Source organism: Giraffa tippelskirchi, chromosome 10, assembly GCF_054371585.1.
Source record: "Giraffa tippelskirchi isolate mGirTip1 chromosome 10, T2T-mGirTip1v1.2.pri, whole genome shotgun sequence".
Taxonomy (NCBI): domain Eukaryota; kingdom Metazoa; phylum Chordata; class Mammalia; order Artiodactyla; family Giraffidae; genus Giraffa; species Giraffa tippelskirchi.
In genome coordinates this window covers 147,897-175,611 of record NC_137284.1, presented here as the reverse complement: position 1 = coordinate 175,611, position 27,715 = coordinate 147,897, and the positions used below count along the sequence as shown (strand labels likewise).

Here is a 27,715-nt window from a genome sequence, read left to right as displayed (position 1 = left end):
CATCAAAATTGCCAGGAGAAATATCATTAACCTCAAATATGCAGATGACATCACCTTTATGACAGAAAATGAAGAAGAACTGAAGAGCCTCTTGATAAAAGTGAAAGAGGAGAATGAAAAAGTTGGCTTAAAGCTCAACGTTCAGAAAACTAAGATCATGGCATCTGGACCCATCACTTCATGGCAAATAGATGGGGAAACAATGAAAACAGTGAGAGACTTTATTTTGGGGGGCTCCAAAACCACTACAGATGGTGACTGCAGCCATGAGACTAAAAGATGCTTGCTCCTTGGAAGAAAAGCTATGTTCAACCAAGACAGCGTATGAAAAAGCAGAGACACTACTTTACCAGCAAAGGTCCATCTAGTCAAAACTATTGTTTTTCCAGTAGTCATGCATGGATGTGAGAGTTGACTATAAGGAAAGCTGAGTGCAGAAGAACTGATGCTTTTGAACTGTGGTGTTGGGAGAAGACTCTTGCGAGTCATTTGGACTGCAAGGAGATTCAACCAGTCCATCCTAAAGGAAATCAGTCCTGAATATACATCGGAAGGACTGATGCTGAAGCTGAATCTTCAATACTTTGTCCACCTGATGTGAAGAACTGACTCCCTGATGCTGGGAAAGATTGAAGGTGAGAGGAGAAAGGGAAAACAGAGATGAGATGATTGATGACATCACTGACTCGATGGACATGAGTTTGAGTAAACTCCGGGAGTTGATTATGGAAAGGGAGGCCTGGCGTGCTGCAGTCCATGGGGTTGCAAAGAAGTGGACATGAACTGATCCGAAAACTGCCACCAGGGGGAAAAAGCTAGCTGCGTGATGACCAGACTGCAGCGATGACATAAGCTGCTCCCTGTGGCCCCTTCCAAAAACTGGCCTCAAGAAAACAAGAACAACCCAACCCTGGAGCTGAAGATTCACTTCACTCCAAATAAGATGAGGCTCACCAGGCCCCGCACCGCCACGCTCAGGGTGCCGGTCAGAGCTGACTGTGCTGCTCTGCCCGCAGCCGCCCCCCGCAAACCCTTGAGCTTTCCCTTCAAACCGCCTGCCCTGTCGGCAGCACAGAAGTGGTTCGGGGGACACCAGGCTGCCGTCTCCCCAGGCTGCCAGCTTCCTGCATAAAGCATCTTCCTTCTCCCACCAGCAAAACTGTCTCTCAAACACTGAGTATCGAGTGATGAGCACCTGACCTTGAGTTTGGCTCCAGCGCCAGCTGGTAACAGTCACGGTGTATAATATGCTGGATTCAGTTTGCTAGAATTTCCCGAGGATTTTTACACCCATACTCATAAGGGGTATTGGTCTTTGTTTTTCTTTGTAGTGTCTCTCTCTGACTTTGGTGTCTGGATGATTCTGGCCTTACAGAATGAGTTAGGAAGTGCTCTTGCCTCTTCAAACTGTGGGGAGGGTCTGAAATGGATTACAGGGTGCTGTCTGCAAGGCTGCCACAGAGCTTAGACATGAGGGATGGAACCAAGGCATGAGGGATGCACAACTCTGTACTGAAATTACACTATTTTTTCTTGATTAAGCACTCCTCTGTTTGCTGCAAGACTTTCTCCACTTTCATAGGCTGAAAATGTTGATTCTGATATTTTTTGCAAGTTTTTTCCTGCTTTTGTGGAGAGATGGGCTTCAGGAATTCCCCACCCCACTATTTTTCTGTGTAGTTTTTCACATCTAGCACATGTGTCTGGTGATTGAGAGGCCAGCCCCAGTTGCAGGCAGGAGGGGGCTGCAGCTCTGGGACACATTGCATCATAAGTGTGTGAGCTTCACAGGTGCCTCTGGTGTTAAAAATTGAGCAGATAAGTTTTGCATGTATCAGTGAAGATAGATGCCAGCTAAAAAGTATAAAAACAATCCCTGGTGGCTCAGAGGGTAAAGAATCTGCTTGCAATTCATGGGACCTGGGCTTGATCTCTGGGTTAGGAAGATCCCCTGGAGAAGGAAATGGCTACCTACTCCAGTTCTTGCCTGGGAAATTCCACGGGCAGTGGAGCCTGGAGGGCTACAGTCCATGGGGTCACAAAGAGCTGGACACGACTGAGTTACTTAGCACACAAATTGAAGGTAAAGAACAACAAAATGACAAAAGTAATGACAGATGACAAAATGGCAGAGTGTTGTTAGCTGTGAATTCACAAGGGGGCCTGACCCAAGCCTGGCTCTCAGGGTGGCCGCTGGGCAATGGGCGGCCCCCCCACCCCAGCAGTCACCCCCCCACCTTGAGGTGGGGTTGACTCGGAAGCAGGTGGCACTGGACCGTCCTCACATGGGGTCAGTGGCTCCTGGGTAAGAGCCACGGCTGTGGGGCTGGCTGGGGGCCTCTGGCACTGGCCCAGCAGGGAGGAAAACCTAAACCAACATCCCGTCCTGGGAGAGGGGCGGACACTGACCACCTCAGGGCCCAGGGGGTGCAGGGCGGCCACCCCCACCACACTTCCATTTCGCTCCCCAGTCTACCCAAGACCCAGATGGGTCAAACAGGCAGGTGTCTGTTAGGCAGGTAACAAGGTTTATAGTTTCTAAGGTACTTTTATTGTCCAGGAAATACTTATGAAACTAATGAATATTGGAATTCAATAAATACGAACTACATGAACTACACAGCATACTCTGTACGTCAAGAATTGAAAGTACAGGAGAAGCTTGCAGGCATAGAATGTCGCCTGCCACATCAGTAAACAAGGATTTGTGGACAAGCCCTTGGCCACTACAGCTGCCCCACTAAGGGGACTCTGGACGGGAAAGCACAGGACCCTGGCCCCAGGGAGTTGAGGTGCAGTCAAAGGAATGATTCCAATGAGCCCAGACATTTGCAACTTCCCACTCATAGAACAGTACTAAATCATTACTTAAGATATCTGCTTTTTCTCTAAGTAACAGTGATCTTTTGATGTTCTGACTTCTTGGGTTTTGTTGCAAAACTCCTATATGTCCTGGCTCCTCCCTTATCCTCAGAGAGGCTGCCTGCCAGGCTTAAGGCCTCAGTTTCGCCTGCCAAATAAAACATAATTCTCAACTTTTAGTTTGTGCATTTTTTTCCAGTCAGCACCAGGAAAGACAGGTTTATTCAGGAATAGCAGAGGAATTGCAACTCAGGATATGCGAACCATGGTGCAACACGTGGAAACCCAGAGAACCAGGAGGGAGGACCTGCTACTCTAGGGAAATGGGGAGCTGGGAGGGGCTGTGATAACCAGAGTCCATTGGAGGAGCCGGGGGTCCAAAGTAACGAGGCTTCCCCGGGGCTGGGCCTCTGAGGTCTCTGGCTGGGCTGTCGGTGGGGCGGGGGCGGCAGGGAGAAACCTGCTTCCTCCTGCTGGTTGGGAAGGAGAGAGGCCTTGCTGTTGGAGGTGCAGAGGGACATGTCTTCCCGTTTGGGGTGACCAACGATGCACTAAGGGCGGGAGAGCTTAGCCTGCAGGCCTGTCCCAACTCCATCTTGGGCTCAGATTCCTTAATTAATTCTATGCCCCATTCCTTGCTTCAAAGCAATCCAACCCTGGGATGGAAAAACAAGATCTGTAAGATAACTGAAGGGCAATCCATGTAAATCAGGCTATTTGTCAGCTTGGGGACACCCATAATTTGAGGTAGCCCTGGTTGATTGATGCTGACGCCTCTCTTCTGACCCGAGGGTCTGCAGACGCTACAGCTCATGAGCGCCCCTCAGTGCCGCTTACAAGGGGACGTTTGGCAGCGGAGTCTGTGCTTGGGCAAGTCTTTGCTGACAGCTGGAGAGTAAAGGGCAGAGTGCTCTTGCTGTATTTACATTCCGTTTTCTCTTCATGAGGGATCAGAGGCCTCTTGCTGGTCATCGAGCCTCCATAACACCTTGACCAGAAACTTCCAGGAGGCACGCATGGCTCCAGGTTTGCCTGGCAAGCTTTTGCCCCTGGGTCAATGAAAACATGATCGGAAGCCTGTGCACGACCCGAGGAGAGCTGGGGGCTTTCACAGCAACATGCTGGGTTGTTGTAAGGTTGGTTACAACCACCAACCAGAAAGGTTGGTTCTGGTTTCCTTGTAACATTCTGTAACAATAGTACCCACTGGAGGGGAGCAAAATTTACTATTCCAAAATGTTTCTCTTTGGCATAAGGATTAATTTAGGCTGATTATTTATTTTAAAAAAAGAAAACAACAGAAGATTTGCAAAGTTTTTACAGTTGCCTCCCCATAACAGCCTAAAATAATTTGGATAAAAGGTTTGTTGGAGATCAGAGTCCAGCCTATGTCCCAATGTCCCTGCCTGGCCCAGCAAACATTTGTTTCCCAAACATTTGCTTTTCTATTTCCAGGTCAGTTGCCACCTTCAAGTCACGAGACCCTACCCCAGCACCTTCCCTTGTCTTTAGTTGAAGATGGTATTTAAGGTGAGGGTCTTGGCCATTTTGTTATAGCCACGCGTTTTGGGAAACAAACTCACTCAGAAGGACAATGCAGGTAGTGGAGTGCAGTTTATTACACCGGCGGGCCCAAGGCAGAGTCTCCTCTTAGCCAAGCACCCCGACCAGCATTTGTGAAAATCTTTTATACCCCATGTGTACGTGTCCGAACTCACCACCCCAAATTCCTTGAGACTTACATAAACAAAGGAAGGGTAAATATAATCACAATAATCTCATCATTTAGGTGTTATGTGTTCAAACAGTTAAACAATTGGCCAATAATCAATAAGCCCGAGGTTCCACTCCGATAGGTACAGAAAAATGTATGGCCTGTCCGGGACAGGGGTGATGAGTGTATGTTTTCTCTTAGGCGATGAGTAACCTGGATACGATCTTCAGGGTTCCCCTGTCCGGAGGGGGTCTTATCCTTCTATTGTCGTTTCCACAGGCACTAAGCACAGAGTTCAGAGTCCATTAGAGAGGTGGCCGAGCGTGATCAGCACGAACAGGCCTGAGACGGAGTCCAGGCCTCATAAATTCCCTCTTCAATTTCAATGGTGATTCAGTTCTCCTGGGTCTCTCCCATGTATACATGTTACTAAACTTTTGTGTGATTTTGTCCTAATTGTCTTATGACAACTTAATTCTTAGACCAGCCAAGAGAACCTAGGAGTACTTCCTCATATCAGCAACAATTCCAGGCAATGAGAGTCCTTGCAGCTCAGACCACAGAAACCATCAGCACCCTTCTCACCCCGTTTCTCGGATGGACTTTTCTTCACAGCCATCCCTCCCAACTGCCTCCTTTTTCTCGATAGAGTAACATCTTCCCCCGTGTTTCCTGAATGTGTTTACAGTTTTTGCTGTGACTTTCCTGTCCTGAATTGCAAGTATCTGCTGTTCCTGTGTATGAATCTATTTGCTAGTAAAATAACTGGCTCTTTTCAAGAAGTCTGAAGAGAGCGGAGGCCTGGCCACAGAGCCCACCCGCCCTGTCCCTGAGGAGCGGGCACAGCCCCAAGCCCAAGAGCCGACCTGCCAGCATGCCCGCTTCCCCTGGAGCCACCCCAGGTCCCATGAGAAATGAGGGGGGGCGGGGGAGGAAGGCCGGGGCTGCACGGACGGGTGGGCCCGGGGCTCCCTGCGGCTGCCAGACGCCCGGCAGGAGTCCCGCCTCCACACAGCCGGCCGGGTCCGCTCCTCCAGCCCTTGGGGGACCGTGGGAGGCTCCTTCGGGGCAGACCAGAGGGGCCGCTGGGTGCTGACCTGCAACCAGGAAGGACCCAAACCCCACCTGGAGCGGGGACTCAGGACTGAGGGGCCATGCCCTCCAAAGGGGAGGCCTGTGCGGCTGGGGGGCTGGCGGTGGGGGCGGGGCTCCTCTGGGCCTGGGGGTGAGGCTGAGTGGGGCCCCTGACAGTGGGCGCTGCAGCAGGCTTGGGCCTGAGATCCCCAGGCTGGGGAAGGGTCCCCAGACCACATCCCTGAATAGGGAAGGGAGCGTGGCTAACACAAGGCCTGACTTGGGTGTTAAGGGAAGTAGAATTCATTACCCCAAATAAGCCTCTTTGGTACATTGATTATTTTAACTGGTTATTTTTAATTCGGAGGCTGAGTAGAAGTCAGCCTATGAGAGACATTTAATGTACAAGGCAAACCTCCCTGTAAGGGTGCCCCTATTGTACCAGGACCAGGGGGCAACCACATTCCTGGAAACTTTCATGGATGGAGGAGGCAAGGACTGACCTCTGCAAGAAACCACCCTTATTTCTGTGCTTTTCTGGGTAACCTCCCCAAGGAGGCCTCTCCTGCCCGCAGCAACCTTTCATCTTCAGCTCAGATGGCATTTGGGTGCTGGCTTCAGCATTTCGGGAAGTTGCTCAGCTTTTCTGGGTCCCTCCCATAGACAGGAGGTATACTTGCTGGTAAACTGTTGTTTTCTCCTGCTGAACTGTCTTTTTATTGTGGCAGAGGGGAGTTCCAGCCAAGACCCTGGGGGGGCGGAAGGAAACCTCCCGCTCCTTCCAGCCTCTGGGGAAGGAGCCTGCCTCCCGCTGACCTCAGTGTAACCTGACACTCAGCGGTTCATCCCACCTCCTAAGACCAGCCCATTTCCACTTACGAAACGAAACACAAATCGGGCCCAGGAAAAGGAAACTTAGGAGAAACTGAAAGTCCTGGGTAAAGGAGGGCCCCCTGAGTGTGTGCTGGCGTCTGGAACGCAGTTGACCGTCCCCACCATGAACCGCACATCCCAGGCCTTATTCACTGGGGCCCACGGCGGGGTGCCCCCAGCCTATGAGGTGCTCAAGGAGGAGCACGAGGTGGCCGTGCTGGGGGCGCCCCAGAGCCAGGCGCCCGTGACAACCACGGTGATCAACATCCCCAGGGAGACCGCCGTGCCCGACCACATCGTCTGGTCCCTGTTCAACACCATCTTCATGAACTGGTGCTGCCTGGGCTTTGTGGCATTCGCCTACTCTGTGAAGGTGGGTGGGCACCTGCGGGCGTCTCCAAGAAAGAGTCCGGGAGCCTGGAGGGGCCCCTGTCCGGGTGACACGTGGGGTTGGGGAGCCCTGTGTGTGTGTGTGTGTGTGTGTGTGTGTGTACACATGTGCAGATCATGATGAGGCTGCAGGGGGTGCATGGCGATGACCAGGGTCAGCCTTTTGTCCCCTGGTGGGTGAGCGGCCGGTGAATGGGGCCTGAGAGGAAGGATGGGTGAGCCCTGGGCCTCCTAGAGAGGCTGACTGTCTGTGGGAAAGCAGATGGAGGCCCCAGGAGGGGAGGAGGGCTCACCGGCCGGCGTCGTGCGCTCAGACTCCAGGGGACGGGCGGGCGTGGGTCCCCGCTGGGAAGAACGAGCACTGGGGGACCAGCCGGGGAGGGCCTGAGTCACAGCGCCCGGCTGCCACCTGGACCCTCACCCCCTCTCCCCCTCCAGTCTAGGGACCGGAAGATGGTCGGCGACATCATTGGGGCCCAGAGCTACGCCTCCACCGCCAAGTGCCTGAACATCTGCGCCCTGGTCCTGGGCCTCCTTCTGATTATCGTGCTCATCATCGTGGTGTCCACCGGCTCCCTGATGATCGCTCAGGCGGTCTCGGAGCTCATACAGAACTCCGGAGGCCACTAGTCCCTGCCCACAGCCCGAGGCAGTCACCCCTCTTTCCTGCAGCCTGTACAGGCATCTGTCCACCCGGAAATAAAAGGAAGCGTTTGTGTGTGAGGGCGCTGCGTTCTGACCTGGGGAGGGGGCCCCTGAGAGCCCCAGCCTGGACCTGAGCCCGAGCCCACCTCACCCCCGCCCCGCGCTGTCCGCGTGCTCTGCGGCTCCAGGCGGGGCCCGCCAGTCGTCAGGCCTGGCCTGTCTGGGGCCTTGGGCTGGGGCTGCAGTTACTGGTCAGGGGTTTGGGGTGTGGGTTCCTCAAGGGAAGGGCCACGCTGGGCGCAGAACACCCTCGGCTCTGTTGACAAAACAGAGAACAAGACCCTCAGAAGCCTGCAAATAAAAAGATAGTTTGGCACCTTAGGATTTGCAATTGGAGAAATGCAGATGCGGGTGGCAAGTCCACTGTGCTCCAGGGAAGTCCAGGTGGCGGGGGTGACAACACAGCGAGGACTTTCCAGAGCGGTTTCGGGAGGTTGCACAAAGGGGGCGGCGCCAGCAGGCCAGGGTCACAGCCGGCAGCTGACGGGTGGCTAAACAGAGGTTTCCAGGGAGCGAAGAGCAGGAGTTCCAGGGGGTCCGCGGGCGGCCAGGCCTGGGCGCTGGTCAGTTCCAGCTCTCCTGGCTCCCAGCTCCCTCTCACACCCTGTGGCACGTCCCTCAGGTCACCGTCCTTTGCACGGCCCCACAGGCCCCCTCTGCCGGGAAGGCAACAGGAGCACAGTGTCCTCCACTGCAGAGAGAGCCCCGTGCTGCTCAGGTAGAGGAGAGGCCCCCGCCCTGCCCTGCCCTGCCCTGCCCTCAACATCAGCCCCATCCCTGCTTCTGCCATGGCCTGCAGACACGGGGCACCTGAGGGGGCAGGGCAGGCCCGCCCACCGCCAGCTGGGCTGCCAGGCGGGTAGAGGGGCCGCGGAGCCACCCCCGGTCCCCTGACTCCACATGTGGGTCCTCGTCCCCTCCCCCATATCTGTGCCTGCCCCAGCCCCCTGACTTGGGGAGGCTGGCGGGGAGGCTGGGATCCCAGGATGGGGCAGGAGGGAGCCCGTCTCCCTGTGGGTCTGACACCCGTGAGCAGGGAGGGGCAGCACCAAGGAAGTCCTGGAGGAGGGCGGCTGGCAGGCACGCCCCTCGGGGTCGGGAAGGACTGCCTCCAAGGTGGGGAAGAGCCAGCAGCCAGCAAAGCCCGGGAGGCGGGCAGGAGCGCTGCCCAGCGGCACAGACCCTGCCGGGTGGGCTGGGGAGGCAGAATCTTCCCGCACCAGCAGCGACAGGAAGGGAGCCAGGGGCGAGGCCAGGGGCACATCTGCCCGCCCACCCTCCTCCCACCCGGGACTCATGTGCCCTGCTCTGCCCTCCCCTAGCTGGGACCGAGCCTGGCATCTTAAGGAGCCCCGTCTCCTGAATTTCTCCGAGGCCCAGTCCAGGCAAAGCAGAGGCAGAGCCTTCTCCCCACGGGCCACTTGGCAAAGGGACCAGTGGAGCCTCCCAGCCCCGCTGCCGACCCCCCGTCACCCGGGCCCAGGGCCCCAACCTCCCCACTCTGTCCCCAGGCCCCCCCGACTCTTTCAGCCCAGCCCCGTCCACCCACAGTCACAGACGACACCGGGACCGTCCACAGGGAACCAGGCCTGGGTGTGGCTCTGAGGACTAAAGCTGCTCACGGCCCGGCAGTCAGCAGCACCCAGGACCATCGAGGGAAGGTCCCTCGGGTTCCCCCGCTTGATCCTCGGGCCTCCTGTGGATTTTCAGAAGGTCCAGAGCACGGGGCTTTGCGGCCTGCCCCAGGGGGTCTCCCACTTAGCAGGACCCTCACCACAAATCGGTGAAGCTCAGACGGGTTACACGCAGTGCCACCACTCCTCATGACTGCTGCCCACCTGACAGGGGATGCGGGGACCCCGCAGTCGGCCTGCCGGGGCTGGGGGTTCAGAGGTTGGGGTCGGGATCACTCGTCTGTCCCCCTGGCCCTGCCTGGGAGACAGTCCTTCCTGGGCTCAGAGAGGCAGTCTGCCAGCCTCTCCCCCTGCAGGACTCAGCGTCCCTGAGGCTGAGCCCCTGTGCTCGCGTGTGGGACCCAAGAGAGAGGTGGGCAACCTCATCTGAGTCACCGTCCTCCAGGGAGGATCCCGACCAGCCTGGCTCCCAGGTAGGGCCCAGTAGGGGCTGGGCGCCCACCCCCTCTGGGTGCCAGGAGGAAGGGAACCCACTGCAAAGAGCTGCCGACTTCAGCAAGAGACGGACAGGACTGGCCCTGGGCTCCCTGAGTGAGCCCAGAAGAGCCTGGGTCCCCAGAGGCCATGTGGAGCGGGGTCCCTCCCCAGCAGCAGCCTGTGGCCGCCTGGACTCCTCCAGCCTCTCTGGGGTGACACCCAGGACACCCTGCGCAGGGCACAGCGGCTCGGCAGGCGGGGTGCGTCCCCCACCCGCTCCCCCTGGGGCGTCAGAGACAGGAATACCTGTTCGGGTGTTTCTCTCCGCATTGGGCTAGGAGGGTCCCCATCTCCCCGTCTGCATCCCAGGCTCACCACAGTGTCCCAGGGTCCCCAGTGTCTGGGAGACCCTTCCACCCAGCAAGGCCTGCCGGGTTTGAGCGGAGGAAGGGGTCTTTCCTCTGGGGCTCCTGTTGGCCGGGGTGGGGTCGACAGCTCTGCTCTGGCCTTCTCAGTCAGCCCACAGCTGACCGCTCCGGGCTTCCCAGAGGCCGCCGGAGCCACAGCAGTGTCCCCTCCACAGGAGACATCACAGCAGCCTCACAGACAAGGGCACTTTATTGACTCCATGGTTGACAATCTGGGTCTATAAACTGCTGCCTATGGGTTGGGGAGGGGCGGGCCCATGCCTCAGGTGCCAAACCAGCCAGGGACGGTGAAGGCCCGGACCGCCTCCACGGACAGCGGCTAGTAGCCTCTATTTTTCATCATCTGCAAAGTCATCTGGTAGGCTGCCATGTAGACAAAAACGAGAAGAACGATCGATCCAATGGTCAGAAAGATGCCCAGGACCAGGGCCCAGATGTTCAGGCACTTGGCGGTGGAGGCGTAGCTCTGGGCCCCAGTGATGTCGCCCACCATCTTCCGGTCCCTGGACTGGAGGAGGAGAGGTGCTGAGGGTCCTGTGACTCAGGCCCCCGCCGGCTGGTCCCCGTCACCCCGATGGGCCCTCACCCTCCCGTTCCCTGGAGTCTGAGCAGGACAGTGGCCGGTGAGACCCTCCCCTCTTGAGGCCTCAGTCTGAGTCGTCACAGAGAGTCAGCCTCTCCAGGAGGGCCAGGGCTCACCCTCCCTTCCTCTCAGGCCCCTTCACCGGCCATTCACCCACCAGGGATCAGTGTCCTTTCAGCACCTGTCTCGTTTCTGGACGAGTTCTGAAGCTGAGTGTGAAGGACGTGCCTTCCCTAATGAGGCTGGGAAGGAGGCCGTCTTGGGGTGCGAGAGACACAGACCCCCACCTCCACCCCATGTGCACCCAGGCAGCCTCGCCACGAGTCTCAGCGGGAATGACCCCCCAAGCCACACTCACACACGCACACACACACACACACCAAGAACACGCACACGGACCCACACGCACGGGGGCTCCCCAACCCCACATGTCATCCGGGCCGGGCCCCTCCAGGCTCCCGGACACTTTCTTGGAGACGCCCGCAGGTGCCCACCCACCTTCACAGAGTAGGCGAATGCCACGAAGCCCAGGCAGAACCAGTTCATGAAGATGGTGTTGAACAGGGACCAGATGATGTGGTCGGGCACGGCGGTCTCGCTCGGGATGTTGATCACCGTGGTCGTCACGGGCGCCTGGCTCTGGGGCGCCCCCAGCACGGCCAGCTTGTGCTCCTCCAGCATGTCTTGTGTAGGAGGATCGTTGTGCCGATGGTAGAGGGAAAGGTTGAGAAATGAGTTTCCTGTTATATAGTCTGTGATGACAGTGGTTTTCAGTGGGTGCTCCCATTCAAGGTTGGTTTTTATTTCTCACTACTTTCTATTTCCTGTTGTTTCTGAATTGGTTGGGTTGTCTGGGACCTTGTTGGGTGGAACAGATGCCTGAGGCCTCAATGTGATTTTATGGCCCCAATTCTCCCCGGGTGGTACCACTAGTCCCAAGGTCCTCCCAGCAGCCCTTCTGGCTAAACAGAGGCCTGGTTTCCACCCTGGGGAAAACACTTGAGCTAATCATTCATCAGATTATTGACACGAGACTTTGTCTTTTTCTTAATTGTGGTAAAACACACATAAAATTTACCGTCTTAGCCATGTCTAAGAGCGCAGCTCAGGGGTATTAAGCATATTCACACTGTGGTGCAACCACCAGCACCATCCACCTCCAGGACTTGCTCACCCTCCCAAAGGGACACTCTGTCCCCGGAAACCCTCCCCTCCACTGCCCTCCTGCAGCCCCCGCCCCACCGTCTACTTCCTGGGTCGGTGAATCTGACCCCTCCAGGGTCCTTGCGTGAGTGGAGTCAGACAGGATATGTTGTTTGGTGACTGGTTATTCCACTGAGCGTCATGTCCTCAAGGTCCATCCACACCGTAGCATGAACTCCCTCCCTTCTGAAGGGTGAATGATACTCATCTGTCTTATTTTAAAGATCCCTGTGGGTTCGTTTGGTAACGGCTGGTTTTTACACTGCTCCTTTTCATTCAGAGTAAACAGCGGTGTTTCAGGCAGCTCTTGGTGTTTGATATGTTTTATAGCCATTACTCCAGTTTCATCTGATGTGAAGAATCCTTTAGTCTGACTGTCAGCCCAAGGGCGTGTGGCCGATGAGGAAGCTACATTTTGCCATAATTAAAGACTCACTTTCATCTTTCTGGCAGAGATGAAGAAGACAAAACATACTGGGCATCACGATCCCAGTTTTGTGCTGGTGCAGTTGATAGATTACCTCACGGTTGCATCCAAAATGCGATGGCATCGCAATGCCTAGACCCACCAGAGAAAATCAGGCGGAACAGTACAGCTTTCTTCTGGGGCTTCAGAAAAGAGATTCTGACTCTATCCAGATATTCTGTTATTCTCCATCTCTTGGATATGATTCCATTGTCATTTTACTGTCTCCCATCTTGTAGTAGAATTGACATGTGCGCCAATTCCAGTGCTGGATAGGGTTAATATGTGTTTGGAACATTAATTTGATACATGGGAATAGGTTTAAATGTTTTGGGTCATATAGTTAGCCGTCAAAGTCAAAGTCTTAGTCACTCAGTCACGTCTGACTCTTTGTGACCCCGTGGACTGTAGCCCACCAGGCTCCTCTGTCCATGGAATTCTCCAGGCATGAATACTGGAGTGGGTTGCCATTATCTTGTTCAGGGGATCTTCCTGACCCAGGGATTGAACCCTGGTCTCCTTGAGCCATCTTGAGCCACCAGGGAAGCCCTATAATTAACCATGTTGTGTATGAAAAATCCCATCCCTTTCGATAAGGTAGAGTTTTCAAAACAAATTTCAGATTTGCTACCATTCTGGGGCTTCCTATGCGGCTTGTGGTAAAGAATCTGCCTGCCAATGCAGGAGATGCGAGTTTGATCCCAGTCGGGAAGATCCCCTGGAGGATGAAATGGCAACCTACTCCAGTATTTCTGCCTGGAACATCCCATGGACAGAGGGGCCCAGCGGCCACAGTCCCTGCGGTCACAGAGAGTTGGACACGACGGAGCCACTGGGCACGAAAGCCATTCTCTCCCTGGCTGCTCCGTCAGCCCTCTGCGTAGCCGAGGCTCCCGGGGTGGAGGATCCTGGGGGAAGGAGCCTCCTGTCCGCTCTAGGTAAGAAGGGAGCCTTCCCAGGTGGGGCTAGGTCCACAGGGTCGCAGAGTCAGACACGACCGAAGTGACTTAGCGTGCGTGTTGAATTCAATTGCTGACAGGTTTAGTTCCCAAGTCATGTCCAACTCTCTGGGACCCCATGAACTGCAGCATGCCAGACTTCCCTGTCCTTCACTATCTCCCTCAAATTCATGGCTATTGAGTCAGTGATGCCATCCAGCCATCTCATCCTCTGTCGTCCCCTTCTCCTCCTGCCCTCAATCTTTCACAGCATCTGGGTCTTTTCCAATGAATCAGCTCTTCACATTAGGTGGCCAAAGTATTGGAGCTTCAGCTTCAGCATCAGTCTTTCCAATGAATATTCAGGTATAAACTGCTTTATAAAAGAGTGGGGACAAGGGGCAGGGCCATAGCCCCAGGGGCAGGACCAGCGGTGGACAGGGGAGTTCGTGGGGTGCCTGCCGTGGGCAACAGCCTCTGCTATCCTGCACAAACTATAAAGCCATCTGGTGGCAGTCAGGTATGCACACACAAGAACAATCAACCTGATGGTCAGAAGGAGGCCCAGGACCAGGGCACAGATGCCCAGGCACCGGCAGTGGAGCGTGGCTCTGGGCCCCAGCGGTGTCGCCCACCGTCTTCCGCTTCCTGGACGAGGGGAGAAGAGGTGGTGTGGGTCTAAGTGACAGGGGCTGTGACGTGGGGCCCCCCTGCTGGACCCCAGTGCCCGTCCCCCGGGGCCTGAGCAGGCCAGTGCTTGGTGGGCCCCCTCCCCTCCTGGGGCCTCCATCTCTTCCTCCCAGACTCTCAGCCTTCCTTTGCTGGCCACTCACCCACCAGGGGACCGTGTCCTTCCAGCACCTTTCTCTTTTCTGGACCAGACTCGAGATCTGAATGTATCTGAGTGTGAAGGATGTCCCTTTTCTAAGGAGGCTGGGAAGGAGGACATCTTGGGACAATGGAGGCATAGACCCCCCACCCCCACCCCTTGGGCACCCACAGCCTTGCCTTGATCTCTCACTGGGAAGGGTCCCCCAAGCCACAGTTTTCACAGTTCCCTATTTTGGAGGTAAAACCCCAGTCCCCCAAATCTGTCTCAGCACCTGTGTGGGAACTGTGGGTCCCCACGCGGTCTCCGGTCGGTGTGGAGCCCCCGGCTGCACTCTGCACGTGTGCAGTTCTGCTGGTCAATCCTCTCCCAGTCCTCAGACTCCATGTTAGGAACTGTCAGTGTTTACCATCCGGAGTCAGGCTGGGTCTCATTTAAAAACTGAACTGGATGTCGAAATGAGCTACTTCCAGTTTAAGCTGGACTGGGTCTAGCGCAAGTCCTACTGGGAATGCAAAATTTGCAAGTTAGAAAAACAAGCAGCAAAAATTGGTAGTGCAGATTAAGCATTTAAGAGCTGTTACACCACTTGCCTCCTGACTTAAGGACTCACATGTTAGAATAGGTTGATCATGGAATTGGTTGTATTGACTCCAGATCACTCATCAAACCCAAGAAAACTAAGCAGCGAGGCACACCACGAATCACGACAATCTGATCACAGAGGCAAGTCCCTTTGAGGTATTAGTTCGTTTGAGAGAGAACCCAAGGGTTAGATATAAGCAAGGAGCTCGCTACCTGCCAGCGCAACTGTTTACTTTATATCTAAGAACTACTGTCCCAGAAGCTGTATATATCACAAAAATGGCAAAGTCTTACTAAAACAACCTAGAATAGAATGGCCATTTATGAGGAATATTCCAAATAAATAAGATCACATAAGAGGTGGACCTGAAAGCAAAATTTCCTGAATCAAAGCAGTTGAATGGAACACGTGCTTTCTGCTGTAACAGGACCGCTCTGGCTGCTGGAGAGAGAATGCAGAGGGGCTGCGCTAATCCAGGAGAAGTGAGCCCAGCTCGGTCTCAGGGGTGCTGAGATTCTGCCCATTCTGGAATTGGGACCAAGCGGGTTTGGTGTGAGGGGCAGGAGGGGCAGAGGAATGGGTGGAGCTGGATGGGTGGAGTGGCCAGTGGCTACCTCCTGTGCCGGAGGCGGAGACTGGGCAGAGGGTACAGTGGACTGAATGCTTATGTTCCCCCAAATTCCTACTGAAATTCTAAAGTGATGGTATTAGGAGGTTAGTAGGTCATGAGGGTGGATCCCTCCCCCAGTTCCTTCCACCAGTGAGGAGGAGGAAGTACGCTGTCTGCAACGAGGGCCCATCCACGCTGGCACCATCTTGGACCTTCAAGCCTTTAGCAAAGTGAGAGACACATTTCCATTATTTATGAGTCACTGGTCTGGGCACCAGTGTAGCAGTCCCAAGTCAGACAGAAGATTTGGGGGCCTGAGGTCACCCTTGGAGGAGCAGGCTGGAGGGCCCTCCTGCATGGAGCGGGCACTCAGTTATGTGACTCTCAGTCAGCCAGTTCAGTCACTCAGTCGTGTCCGACTCTGCGACCCCATGGACTGCAGCACGCCAGGCCTCCCTGTCCATCACCAGCTCCTGGAGCTTACTCAAACTCGTGTCCATTGAGTTGGTGATGCCATCCAACCATCTCATCCTCTGTCGTCCCCTTCTCCCTCCGTCAATCTTTCCCAGCATCAGGGTCTTTTCCAATGAGTCAGTTCTTAGCATCAGGTGGCCAAAGTACTGGAGTTTCAGCTTCAGCATCAGTCCTTCCAATGAATACTCGGATTGATTTCCTTTAGGATGGACTGGTTGGATCTCCCTGCAGTCCAAGGGACTCTCAAGAGTCTTCTCCAACACCACAGTTCAAAAGCATCAATTCTTTGGTGCTCAGCTTTCTTTATAGTCCAACTCTCACATCCGATCAGGCCCTTGACACACATGTGATTCGCTGGCACACAGATGCTGCTGGGCCCTCTGGAGGGAGATGAGTCCAGGCTTAAGACATAGAAAGCTCACCCCCCACAAACAGCTCTGGACTGGGGAGGAAGAAGCAACCAGCGTGGGCGGCAGCTGCCACGAGGGAGGAGGCAGGCCCGAGCCTGGAGGGCTCACTGCAGCCTCCAACAGCAGGTCTCGGTCACTGCCAGGCCCCTAAAATGCGCACCCCCGGCTTTCTCTCTCCACACTTCGTTTTCTCCTTAGCACTGTCTAGTTCCACCTGGACGTGGCCTGCTTCCTCCCACTGGCACTCAGGGGGACTGTCACATCCCTAAGGCTGGACACGGGTGATCAGAAGGTGATCTGGGCAGTGCCGAGGACAGAGGGGCTGTGGTTTCATCAGCCCTGAAGCCAAGGCAGCCACCCCGCCACAGCGGCCCTGACCCGGGGCCTCCACCTCCTTTTGTCCGCGGGGGTGGGGCCCCTGCTGGGCAGACCGCAGCCCCGCGTGCCTCTGCCGGCCGCCTTGGATGGGGGCTCCCCCGCTGGACCCCGGGGTAGGAGGGGCCTGTGGGGCAGCGTTTCCCGGTGAGGGGGTAGCGCTCCGAGGGGCGGGGCTCCTGCGGGGCGGGCGGTGGGCTCGCGGGGCGGGGCGGGCGGGGCGGCGCTCGGCGGCTGTCATTTGTCGTTATATTTAGCGGCGGGCCGGTCAGCTGGGCGGTGGCGGGGGCTATAAGCGGCGGGGCGCCCACCCTCGAAGCAGGAGTCCGAGCGAGGAGACGGCGCTGGAACCCATGGACACGTCGTACCCCCGCGAGGATCCCCGGGCCCCGACGCCCCGCAAGGCCGACGGCAACGCCCACACGGCCCTGACGCTGGGGGCGCCGCGACCCCCACCTCGAGACCACTTGATCTGGTCAGTGTTCAGCACCCTCTACCTGAACCTGTGCTGCCTCGGCTTCCTGGCGCTGGCCTATTCCATCAAGGTGGGCCTGGGGGGCTTCGTTGGGGCCCAGGAGCATTTCATGGGGGCTGCTTATCAAGCCGGGGTGCAGGACTCTCTGCTGGTGGTGAGGGGAGGCCTTCCTCCCATGAGGCTTCTGCGTCTGACTGCTGTTCATAAAAATGAAGGGGGGTGTCTAGTCTGTCCCAAAGGACCCAGGGTAGATGGGGCCTTACCCAAGGGGGTCTCTTCTTTCAAATGGGGCTTTTCACACGCTGGGGCTCCTGTTAGCATAGCTCCCTGGCTTCAGCTCCTGTGGTGGTGGCCTCCCAGCTCCAATGAGGACTCCCTACGCTCAGGGGTCCTGGAAGGTAGATGCTGGCTTGGGATGGCCACTGGGTCCATTAACTGGAGTGGGAGGGTGCAGAGGCTCCCTTCAGCCCCACCTTAGGATGAACCTTTTACCACCTAAGGCCCCCAAGGAAGGTCAAGCCCATGTGTCCAGCTGGGGGCAGTGAAGGGAGTGAGTCCAGCCCAGACAGTATCCCCTCAGGCCTCGCCCTTCCATCCAGGTTTTGGGTCTAGCATGGGTCCCCCAAGGTGTGGACCCAGTGGCTGCCTGGGATAGGGGTGGCGGGGCCCCCGGTCCCCGCGAACGTGTAGACCTGGCCCTGCTGCTGGTCCGCAGGCCCGAGACCAGAAGGTGGCCGGAGACCTGGAGGCAGCCCGGCGTCTCGGCTCCCGAGCCAAGTGCTACAACATCCTGGCCGCGATGTGGGCGCTCGTGCCGCCGCTGCTGCTGCTTGTGCTGGTGGTGACCGGCGCCCTGCACCTGTCTCGGCTGGCCAAGGGCTCCGCCGCCTTCTTCAGCACCAAGTTCGATGACCCCGACTATGACTGACAGGCTGGGCTCTGTCCCTATCCCACCCAGGGACCCCAACCCTGGGGCTCTACGCCAGCCCCCTGAAACCCTGACCATCTACAGGCCTGAGGCCCACCCCCGCCCCAGCCCGGGCACCTAACACTGACTCTGGAGGTCCTCCACTCGGGCCTCAGGCGCTTCCCCGCAGCTCGATGCCCCCAGCTCCCTGACCCCTGGCCCTGAGGCCAGCTCCTCCCTCCCCACTCACCAGGCTCAGCTGTTCAATTAAAAGGACCTGGTTCCAGAAAGTGCCTTCTGGGACTGTTCCTGGCTGGGGCTGGGGAGGGCGTCTTCCTGAGGGGAGCTACTCTAGGGACCCACCACCCCAGCATCCGCGGTGGGCCGCCCTGTCCCGCTGGCTTGCCCGTGCCCTGACTGTCCCCTTCATTCAGGAACCAGGCAGCCTGCGGCTTTTGGGTGGAGGCTCCTGAGTATTTTAGAATGAAGTTGGGGAACTTGGGCTTTTGATCTCTGCCACGCTGTGGTTTAGTGGCCTCTCTTCCAGAACATGTGTGGTGAGTCTCCGAGTCCAAGTGTGTGCCCATCCCCGAGTGAGTGTGCACGCGTGTTAAGGGGAGTCCCTGGCCAGTGAGAGCCGTCCTTGTCCTGCACGTTCCTGTCTGTGGCTGGGCCTGTGCTGACCTCCTTCTTTGTGTCACTGTGTCCTCCCGACCTCACATCCCTTTAATTCTGATTGATCTCCGTCCTAGCAGTGGGCTCCGTCCCTCCTGGATCAGTGGGGCTGGACAGAGACACACAAGCAGACAGGCACGGTCACACCACCATCTGTGCACACGTCCATCACACACACATGCACAGGAGCACCCCCCCCACGCACGATTGTGCGGAGAGGGGGACACTTGGGGTGAGGACATTTCTAAGTGTCTTTGGCACAAGTGCATGTTCTCGCATTGTTTTACCTCCCTATGCAACCCCCTACCAGACCCAGAGAAGGGGCTGCTCAACACACGCGCACACTCTGTGTGGCTGGGGGCGAGGCCCTTGGGGCCTTGCTGTGGCCAGGCCGATGACAGGGCAAGCTAATTGCAGGGGCCTTAACCATAGGGTGGTTCAGGGCTTTGAGCACCCCACCCATGGTCCCTTCCCACCCTGCCTGGGCTGGGGGTGGAGGTCTCTGTGGAGCTGCTGTACTTAGAGCCCCTGGAGTGGCCCCCCTTCTGCGACAGCCAGCAGGTGGCCCAGCTGTCTCCACCACATGCCAGCAGCGATGAGCCCCAGCTGCAGGCCAGCAGTGCCCCAGCCCCATGCTGGGTATGTGCTGCTCTGAGCCAGCCCAAGACAGAGGTTGTGCTGGAGGGACCTGGGGCAGAGGTGGAGCTCTGCCCCTTCCTGGACCAAGGACAAGGCCAGTGCTCAGACTAGGATGGAGGCAGTGTTCCAACACTAAGCTCCAGGTCTGGCCCAGGAAGGGAGCAACCCATGCCGGACACAGAGGCTGGGAGCTGGGGTTAGCCTGTGTGTGGCCGAATACATGTCTCCAAGCAGGGGATGGCCTGCTGGGCCCCACATTTGGTGAGGGGAGCAGAGATTGTCCAGCCCATACCCAGGTGTGAGGACAGAGAATGTGCAGTCAAGCCAGGCACAGCAATGCTTCCTGCCCCAGGAAGGGACCTGGTCAAGTTTAGACAGTGGGCTGCCACGGACTGGATCAGCCAGGCAGCATACATGTGTTGCCACCCTGTTAAGGCCCCTCAAAGGGTTGCCCCTTCCCCTGTACAGGTGGGTGCGCGTGCGCACACACACCCGGGGAAATGTCAGGTTATGTCAGTCCTGTGAACAAAGGGCCACCTACCACCCCCACCTAATGCCTGTGCCCACATCTGGCTCCAGGGCTGCAAAGACAAGTGTCTGCTTCATGGGGACCATCCCTGGGCTAAATGCTCAGCTCCAGCAGACCTCCTGGGCCTTTGCGGCACTGCCAGCAGCTGAATGAGAGCCTGTGGGCACCCAGGGGAGCCCCATCAAGTGCTGACTCCGTTCTGAGGCCACGTGCACTCAGGAAGCTGGTCTGCAGCTCAGCCACGCTCTCTGCAGCCACGCGCACGCAGGCCCTGGTGACGCCAGCTCCTCCGCCACCTCCGTCCTCTATTCCTCGGGGGCTTCAGTCTGTCACAGTTCACCTGCCGGTAGCTGCTTTCGGAAGAAGTCAGGCTAACTCTCCGCAGAAGGAAACGGCAACCCACTCCAGTACTCTTGCCTGGAAAATCCCATGGATGGATCTTGCCTGGAGAATCCCAGGGACAGAGGAGCCTGGTGGGCTGCTGTCTATGGGGCCACACAGGGTTGGACATGACTGAAGCTACTTAGCAGCAGCAGCAGCAGCAGCAGCAGCCTAACTCTCCACTGAGAACGGAGAGCCGTAGTTTGCCAGACGAAGGTGGCGGGGGGTGGTGGGCGAGGGAGGCAGGTGCAGATGTGATGGGACCCACTCACTCGCTCCGTGTGAGCAAGGGAAGGGAAACCTGATCGTTGTCGAGAGCCTCCCTTTCAGGAGGGTGCCCGTCGGCTCCCCAGCACAGGCACAGCTTGCCCGGCACTGAGCTTTACTTCCCAAGCAGACACCGTCCCACCCTGGAAGACCCGAGAACCCAAGTCAGCGCCAGCTGAGGGGCTCAGGCCCGGAGCCGACAGCGGGCGGGCCGAGGCCAAGGCCGCGTGCCCAGGCCGGGCAGGCCCAGTGCCGCGGCCCCGTCCTTTCGGCTGGTCGCGGGGAGAGGGCCCTGCTCCACACCCCACACCCCTTCCTTCCTCAAGGAAGGCACGTCACAGAGACCATCAGACATGACTGAAGTGGCCCAGAGGCAAGAGAAGCCAAGGACTGAGGGTGCTGGGTCCTCCAGACAGTCCAGGAGCACCTAGGCCCACTGGACCCGACGCTCAGGTGTGTGACACACACACTTCCTTTGTGGTGAAGCTGCAACCCAGGTCCTAAGTCCTCCCCACGCCCTGCACCCTGCGGTCCTCCCTGGTGAGGCCCATACCTGCCTCGGTCTTCTCCGCAGAACTGGCCCCTCGGGAAAGGGCAGGAAGGGCCTGGGAGCAGACAGGGCTGGGCGGGAGCAGCAGGGAAGCGGCTTGTCCACAGGGATGTACTGGCGGGGGCTCGGTTAGAGGCAGAGTCTTGAACTCAGGCCAGAGAGAGCCTGGCTGCCACATGGAGGTGGATGGGGGTCCAGGAGGGCATTGAGAAGGGGCGCGTACAGCCACTTGGGGGCATCCGCAGGGGGAGTGGCCAGAGGGTGGGACAGCCCTGGCCGTCTGCGGGGAGGGGGCCCGGGGAGGGGCTCATGGAGCTTCAGGGCCCAAGGGTGTCCCAGAGCGGGGCCTGTGGGCTTGGGGCGGGCGTTCAACGTCTTCAGAAAGCCTTCCAGGAAGCTCGTGGGGCAGTGCGTGCGGCCCGGGCGGCCTATAGGCCTGACCTTTGTATCCGGCCCGCTGAGCAGGGAAAGCAGACTCTGCGTCCTGCAGGGAGAGGGGCATCGTGGGGCAAGGCACACACTAGGGCCACCTTGGGGGGGTCCGGGAGGGGGGCCTACCTGGAGGCAGGGGGAGCCGAGTCCGCGACGGCCACAGCTCGGCTTCCAGCGAGGGGGCCCAGGGCCCTGCCCGGGCCGTGACCTCGACTGTCACGAAGCCCGCAGAGAGGGAGAAGTCAAGCCTGCTCCCCTGGTAGCAGATGCCAGAGACACACACTCCAGAGACCCCCGCCGGACACATGGGGTCGAAGGTCAGACCGGCCCTGGTGATCCTTGAGGGAAGGGAAGGTTCTGTGAGGAGGGCAGGGGGCAGCAGGTGATCGCCCTCTGCTGCCACCACACTCACCTGAACCCCGTGACCCCAAAGAGCACCGCCTGCAAGAAGCCCCCCATGCCTGTCAGGAAGTTCACAGCACCTGATCTGTCTGCATTCTCTGTCCACACCTGCAGGGGGCAAGGCGGTCAGGGCAGGGCTGGGCGTGGTGAGCATGGAGGTCCAGGCTGGGGCCAGGCTGACCTTGAAGGGTTCCGTGACGTTGGCGAAGCTCCTCTCCAGGAGGGCCCCTGCCCGCCCGGGGTCCTTCAGCTCCATCCAGCCCACCGCAAACATGCTCTGGGGTCAGAGAACATGCTGGCGCAAGGCCCACAGCGTGGGGAGGGGAGACTGAGGCCAGTGGGACAGTGCCAAGGGGCTGTGAGGACCACCGCCCCACACCCTGCCGTCTCCTTACCCAGGTCATGGCTGGGCCGTGGGGGGACGTCACAGCCTCATAAATCTCCAGGTTTTGCCTGCGAACGTGGGGACTCAGGGGGAAGGGGACAGGGTACCCCAGGAGCACAACGTCCGCCTGCTTCACTTCCTCTCCTGGCAGGGAGGGCGGGCGAGGTGCTGCTGAAGGGGTGCGGGCAGGGCAGGGACTGCTCTGTTGGGAAGGGGGAGTCCAGGGTGGACACAAGGTCCTGTGGGAGGGGAGAAGGGCCTTGAAGGAGCTGTGAGTCCACTCACCCAGCTGGTATCCATCAAACTCAGGGTGAAAGTTCAGTTTCGGGTCAAAGGGCACTTTGATCTTATCAGCTACCACCAGCCACTGGTTGGGGACAGGATGCCCCAGGTCCTGGGCCAGGGCAGCAGCAAAGCGCAGGCTAGGAGCAGAGGCAGCGGGGCAGGGGTGAGGCGGGGGAAGCGGGCGGGGTGAGGCAGGGGAGGGGGAGGGGGCACGGGGAGGCGGGGGAGGGGGCAGGGGGAGGGGGCAGGGGAGGGGGGAGGGGAGGGGGCACGGGGAGGCGAGGGATGGGGGAGGGGAGGCGGGGGGGCGGGGGGAGGGGCACAGGGAGGTGGGGGAGGGGCAGGGGAGGGGGCAGGGGGCACAGGGAGGTGGGGGAGGGGCAGGGGAGGGGGCAGGGGGCACGGGGAGGCGGGGGAAGGGACGGGGAGGCAGGGGAGGGGAGAGGGGACAGGGGGAGGCGGGGGAGGGGGGAGGGGACTGGGGCAGGGGGAGGCGGGGGAGGGGGGAGGGGGCAAGGGGAGGCGGGGGAGGGGGGAGGGGGCAGGGGGAGATGGGCTGCAGCCCCTGTACTCCTTCCCCTTCGTGGTGGAGGCAGGGTGGGGTCTGACCTGTTCTGGACCAAGACGTTGGTGTACACAGAGTTGTTGACCCCTGGGTGGTACTCATCAGGGGGCATGACTCCTGAGCACAGAAGGGCAAGACGGTACTTCATGGAGGGGCTTAGGCACCTGCCCCGGCCCAGTCACCACTGTGGGGCTGGGGTCACATGCGTCCGTCGGCCCCTCCACTCATGACTGTCCACGCTCCAGGGCCCTTCCCCGTCACCCACACTCCTTCCGCGACAGCCACGTTCTCACCCTTCAGGTGGTACTTCTCCTCCTCAGGGCTCCACTCTACACGGCTGCACCAAAACTCAGCCACAGCCCTGACCACATCCCAGCCACCAGCCTCTCGGAAGAGCTCCAAGTCCTGAGGAGCAGGAGGGGGTATGTCAGAGGCCACGGCACCTGTGATTCTAGCTCCCACTGGTCACTGCATTTCTTGTCAAGGCCCTCCCTTGTGAGTGCCCAGCAATGAAGGCCTGGCTCCGAGATACTCCACAGGACTGGCCCCAGACAGGCAGTCACGCAGCGTGGAGGGGCCGCCCTGGCAGGCACAGTGACGCCTCACCTGGGTGGTGTGGTAGTACAGCTGGAAGGCCAGCACCACGGCCCCGTTGATGTGGATCTCCTGGGTCCCATAGATGGCTTCAGGGCAGACCTCCAGGCCGGAGCCCGCGCTCTCCCAGGCAAACTTGGCTCCCTGGGGGGTTGAGGGATGGAGCAGACGACTCTGTTCCTGGGGGCCAGGGGTAGCCCGCCCCTTTCCCCTCGCTGCCAGCCTTCAACCATGGAGGGCAGAGGCAGGGGCCATTGTGGGCCCCTGCTGGCTCTGAGTGCCCGTTGTGTCCCTGCCGTGGGCCAGCTTGCTTCCGCCTGGCATCTACTGTGTCCCTGCCCTGGTGCAGGGCAGAGAGGGGAGCCCTGCCGGGCCCATCAGGCTGTTCTTCCCACTTGCGCAGTACAGGCTGGGGGAGGAATCCAGGATGTCCGGGTCCCACCCACACAGGGGGCCTGGGGCGAGGGGTGAAGGCCTGAGAGGGGTGTGGGGCCTCAGGCCCTCTGGGGGCCCCTGACCTGGTAGCCCAGGCTCCGGGCGTTGTCCAGGGCCCCGCCGAGCGTTCGGACGCGGTACTGCAGGAGAGCCTTGGCGGCCTCCGGGTGGAGCAGCAGGAGACCAGGGAGCACCCAGAGGTCCTGGAGCACAGCCACGGGAAAAGCCCCTGGTCTCTCCCTGCAGCCACATCCAGCGTCCTCCTCCAGCGCGTCCCCGGGTCTGTCCCCAACCCCGCGGCCCCATCCCCCAAACCAAGACACTCCTCTGACTCCGGTGGGCGCTTCGTCTGTCGGGGCTCAATCCGGAGTCCGGGTGTGGGGAGCGGGCCTCACCCTCCCCACCCTCACTGCCCCAGCAGCCCCAGGGGCCTTTCCAGAGCACACTGCTGTCCGTGTCCTTCCCCAGGTCAGGGCTCCGTGCCCTCCTCGGCCCTTCTACAGTGGCTCCTTCCCCAGGGGTGAGGGCACCCCTCGCCCCGGCCGGGGTCCTGCAGCTGTGTAGCTCTGGGCCTCTGCACCTTCTGGTCCCCTGGTCTGATCCCTCTTCCTTCAGCTGCGACTCCGCTGCCCCCAGCAGGCCTCCACCGGCCGCTCCCTGTGCCTCCCCAGCCGCAGCCCCACCCCGGGCAGAGCAGAGGCCCGCAGCGGGCGTGGATGGGGGATGGCGCGCGCGCACCTGGTCCCAGAAGACGTGGCCCCAGTAGCACTCCCCACGGCTCCCATTGGAGAGGCCCCCGGGGCTGAGACCATGCAAGACGGATCCTGGGGCCCCGGGCGGGGGCAGGGCGCTGAGCAAGTAGTAGAGGGCGCCACGCAGGGCCTGGCGCAGGGCCAGGGGCCCCTCCACATCCAGGCCACAGTCCGCCCAGAGCTGGGCCCAGGCCTGGGCGTGGGCCGTGTAGAGGGCATGCCTGGCCTGCAGCTGCAGGGCCTCTGCGAGGCAGGCCTGGGCCTCAGCCTGGCTGCCACCCACCACCGTCAGGAACTCCCACGTCGCATCCTCCTGCCCTTCTCCAAGGGTCAAGGCCGGGGGGACCGGTGTCCACAGCATGTGCACCTCCTGCTGTGCACCCCCAGGCTGCTCCGGGGTGAGTGTGTGGCCACACAGGTACCTGCAAGAGGGCAGCTGTGTCTCAGGGACCAGCCTCTCCTCCGGCCACCCAGCCGGCCCCCTGCCCCTCCTCACCGGGCTCCCTGGAAGTCAGGACCCAGATGCAGGTCCAGGTCCGGACTTTCTGGGGAGAAGGCTGACTGCAGCCACACTGTGATGGGCCAGCTCCCCTTGGCCAGGCGGGTGATGGACACACTGAAGGCCAGGACGTGAGGCAGCGTGCGGTGGGCATAGATGCGCTGGGAGGCACGGAAGCTGGGGCCCTCCAGGGTGTGCAGGAAGGAGCCTGGGAAAGGGTGGCGAGGAAGACAGGGCAATTCTCACACCTGCCCTGGGGCCACCAAGGACAGTTCCAAACTGCAGGCCTTTCTGGGCTGGGAATGAAGTTCCCCTCTCCCCTCTGTGAGGCAGCCACCTGCACGCCCCAGCTGTTCTGTTTGGGAAGTAACAGCTCCATGGGGGCCGTCGGGCTCCTGCTCGTTCAGGAGGCGCAGCCCGCTGGAAGCCTCGCAAAGCGGCCTCTCCAAGCCTCCTGGTGCTGGCACCCCGAGTGGGAAGGTCCCGGGATGGGACCTCTGTCTGGTATTCCGCGGGCTTGGATCGATGGCGGGGGGTGGGGCGTGGGGTGAGGGGTGGGCGGAGGGCAGGCAGTGGCTACCTGTGTTAGTGTCCAGAACATAGGTCTTGGTTAGCCGCTCTCCTGTCCCTGCAGGGGCTTCCAGCTGGACATTGAGGGGACTGGGCAGAATGGCCCGGTGGGTATCCCCCAAAGCCCCATTGTACACACCGCTCACATGCAGTGTCTCATGATACACGCGTGTGCCCAGGTATGCGTTGGTCACGGTGGCCAAGAGCCGGGGGTCGCTGGGCAGAGAATGGGCAGTGAATCTGGTGGCGTCCTTGCCAGCACCCTCCATGGCAATGGTGACTCCGAGGAGGGGCCTGCAAAAGCGGGGGTCAGAGGCCCCACAATTGGCTGGGCCTCTGTTTTCTGTAACTCCCAAAGCTCTCCTTGGAACTTGACTGATGCCCCCAGAGGTGAAGGGAAGGGCGTGTGCCCACCTGGGTGGCCCCGATTTTCTCAGGCCGCCCCAGGAAAACACCCTCCGCCTGAAGATGCTCGCTCCCACCCCCCCCATTCATCCAGGGACCCAACGGAGGCCCCAGCTCCCACCTCAGGGCCGCACTCCCACCAACCGGTCCTGCTGGCAGGAAGGGCGGAGCCTCAGCCTGCGGGCCTCACCCTCCTGGAGGCCAGTCGGTACAGGGCGGGGTGCGGCCAGCAGCTGGGGAAGGGGACGGGCAGGCTGGCCAGAGGCCCCGTCTCTGGGTCCGCAGCCCTGCCGCGTCCTTCGGCTCCAGCGGGCGCTGCCCCTCGGGGGCCAGAGGAAAAGCAGCCAGCGGCGGCCGTGCCACCGGAAGGCCCCGCGGTCCCCGCCCCAGGGCCGCGCGGGGCGGGCCGGACGCGCGTCCCCACCCCCGGGCGTGCGCGCGGAGGGCGCGAAGGGCGGGCCGGGCCGCCTCCGGCTGCCCAGCCTGCCGGGCCGAGCGGAGAGCAGCCCAGCTCCAGCTTTGCCCTGGGGCTTCTCCAGGGTGGGTCTGACAGGGCTTTCGGCTTAGGTGGCCCCTCTCCCGTGGCCGCCGCCTTCCTCTCCCCCTGACCGCCCTCCCCCGGGGGAGGTGGGGCCGGGGTTCTCCTCTGGAGCCCCGCCTGCCTTTGCCCCCGCCCCACTAGCTGGCTCCGCGCCCCCTCCTCAGTCTCCGTCTTCCCCGCGTGCCCGCCTGCCCCCTTGAAGCTCCGGGCCCTGGGCCTGTCTGGAACTTGTTTCTCTAACTCTGGCCTGACCCAAATGACTGTGCTGGGACCACTCGCCCAACCAGACATTCAGGTTTAGCATGTGCCTGAAACCTGGTCCTCCTACCCCTGCCCAGCACAAGCAACGGTGACCTCACCATCCCCCCCAAGGCCCGTCCATCCCCGCTCCCAGGGCGCCCACCAGACCCCTTCCAGGCTCTCCCCATCTAGGCTCTCCCCATCCACAGGCACTGCCTCCTGTCAGACCAGGCCACCCTCCTGGGCTGGTGTAGGCCTGCTCTGGCCCCGTGGCTCTTGTGAGCAGAGCCACAGCCACCCTGAGAGTGGTTAGGGTCTGCTCAAAGCCTGCAGCGGTGCCCGCGGTACCGGCAGGAGGAGCCGCCCGGGCCCCTCCCCCCGGCCCCTCCCCCAGCCCGCAGCTGCTGCCTGGCTCCCCTGCTGCCTCGGCCCATCCCAGGCACGCTCCCCATTACGGACTCCGTGTGCCCCCCCGCAGTGGCCTCTGACCCCCACTGTGGTGGTGTTTGTAGGGGGGGCCTTTGCTACATCGTTAGGTCAAGAGCAGTCAACAGTA

The 27,715-nt window shown here is 59.7% G+C and overlaps 4 protein-coding genes across 24 annotated transcripts; 2 read left to right on the top strand and 2 right to left on the bottom strand.

Annotated features, from left to right (window-relative positions):
• Window positions 1-6,577: 6,577 nt before the first annotated feature.
• Window positions 6,578-7,636, top strand: LOC145524224 (interferon-induced transmembrane protein 3-like). The gene is made up of 2 exons (XM_081536075.1): window positions 6,578-6,896; window positions 7,352-7,636. The coding sequence occupies exons 1-2, from the start codon at window positions 6,648-6,650 to the stop codon at window positions 7,541-7,543; spliced, it is 441 nt and encodes a 146-aa protein (XP_081392201.1). The 5' UTR covers window positions 6,578-6,647; the 3' UTR covers window positions 7,544-7,636.
• Window positions 7,637-10,329: 2,693 nt separating this feature from the next.
• On the bottom strand, window positions 10,330-11,459 carry LOC145524226 (interferon-induced transmembrane protein 1-like). Its single transcript, XM_081536079.1, has 2 exons — window positions 11,239-11,459; window positions 10,330-10,665 (listed from the first exon to the last, which is right to left on the bottom strand). Exons 1-2 carry the CDS (start codon window positions 11,419-11,421, stop codon window positions 10,477-10,479), a joined length of 372 nt encoding a protein of 123 aa, XP_081392205.1. The 5' UTR covers window positions 11,422-11,459; the 3' UTR covers window positions 10,330-10,476.
• Window positions 11,460-14,725: 3,266 nt separating this feature from the next.
• Window positions 14,726-26,761, bottom strand: PGGHG (protein-glucosylgalactosylhydroxylysine glucosidase). 20 transcript variants are annotated; one of them, XR_014067324.1, is made up of 16 exons: window positions 26,569-26,761; window positions 25,984-26,267; window positions 25,401-25,611; window positions 24,891-25,326; window positions 24,236-24,355; window positions 23,730-23,861; window positions 23,417-23,528; window positions 23,168-23,240; window positions 22,070-22,695; window positions 21,899-21,996; window positions 21,613-21,824; window positions 21,058-21,538; window positions 17,799-20,273; window positions 17,129-17,303; window positions 16,417-16,527; window positions 15,066-16,226 (listed from the first exon to the last, which is right to left on the bottom strand). XR_014067324.1 is itself a non-coding variant. In XM_081536062.1 (14 exons), exons 2-14 carry the CDS (start codon window positions 26,240-26,242, stop codon window positions 21,483-21,485), a joined length of 2,076 nt encoding a protein of 691 aa, XP_081392188.1. In that variant the 5' UTR covers window positions 26,243-26,267; window positions 26,500-26,761; the 3' UTR covers window positions 20,603-21,482. The 20 variants fall into 20 exon arrangements, 10 of the variants coding, with proteins under 10 accessions (XP_081392188.1, XP_081392195.1, XP_081392189.1 ...); XR_014067325.1 differs by lacking the exons at window positions 15,066-16,226; window positions 16,417-16,527; window positions 17,129-17,303 and having other exon boundaries at window positions 19,665-20,206; window positions 22,070-22,165; window positions 22,284-22,417; window positions 22,559-22,695; window positions 26,500-26,761; XR_014067320.1 differs by lacking the exons at window positions 16,417-16,527; window positions 17,799-20,273 and having other exon boundaries at window positions 14,726-16,226; window positions 26,500-26,761.
• IFITM5 (interferon induced transmembrane protein 5) lies at window positions 16,685-18,303 on the top strand. 2 transcript variants are annotated; one of them, XM_081536078.1, is made up of 3 exons: window positions 16,685-16,747; window positions 16,954-17,176; window positions 17,822-18,303. In XM_081536078.1, the coding sequence occupies exons 2-3, from the start codon at window positions 16,985-16,987 to the stop codon at window positions 18,032-18,034; spliced, it is 405 nt and encodes a 134-aa protein (XP_081392204.1). In that variant the 5' UTR covers window positions 16,685-16,747; window positions 16,954-16,984; the 3' UTR covers window positions 18,035-18,303. The 2 variants fall into 2 exon arrangements, with proteins under 2 accessions (XP_081392204.1, XP_081392203.1); XM_081536077.1 differs by lacking the exon at window positions 16,685-16,747 and having other exon boundaries at window positions 16,864-17,176.
• Window positions 26,762-27,715: the final 954 nt, after the last annotated feature.

Bases quoted from the DNA above. Each gene is read 5' to 3' on its own strand.
- LOC145524226 (XM_081536079.1), bottom strand. From the start codon at position 11,421: ATGCTGGAGGAGCACAAGCTGGCCGTGCTGGGGGCGCCCCAGAGCCAG. The intron at 10,666-11,238 runs GTGGGTGGGCAC...CTCCTCCTCCAG, and splicing joins CATTCGCCTACTCTGTGAAG to TCCAGGGACCGGAAGATGGT.
- PGGHG (XM_081536062.1), bottom strand. From the start codon at position 26,242: ATGGAGGGTGCTGGCAAGGACGCCACCAGATTCACTGCCCATTCTCTG. The intron at 24,356-24,890 runs GTGCGCGCGCGC...GCTGTGCTCCAG, and splicing joins GCCACGTCTTCTGGGACCAG to GACCTCTGGGTGCTCCCTGG. The intron at 23,862-24,235 runs GTCAGGGGCCCC...TCAACCCCCCAG, and splicing joins CCCGGAGCCTGGGCTACCAG to GGAGCCAAGTTTGCCTGGGA.
- IFITM5 (XM_081536078.1), top strand. From the start codon at position 16,985: ATGGACACGTCGTACCCCCGCGAGGATCCCCGGGCCCCGACGCCCCGC. The intron at 17,177-17,821 runs GTGGGCCTGGGG...GCTGGTCCGCAG, and splicing joins CGCTGGCCTATTCCATCAAG to GCCCGAGACCAGAAGGTGGC.
- LOC145524224 (XM_081536075.1), top strand. From the start codon at position 6,648: ATGAACCGCACATCCCAGGCCTTATTCACTGGGGCCCACGGCGGGGTG. The intron at 6,897-7,351 runs GTGGGTGGGCAC...CTCCCCCTCCAG, and splicing joins CATTCGCCTACTCTGTGAAG to TCTAGGGACCGGAAGATGGT.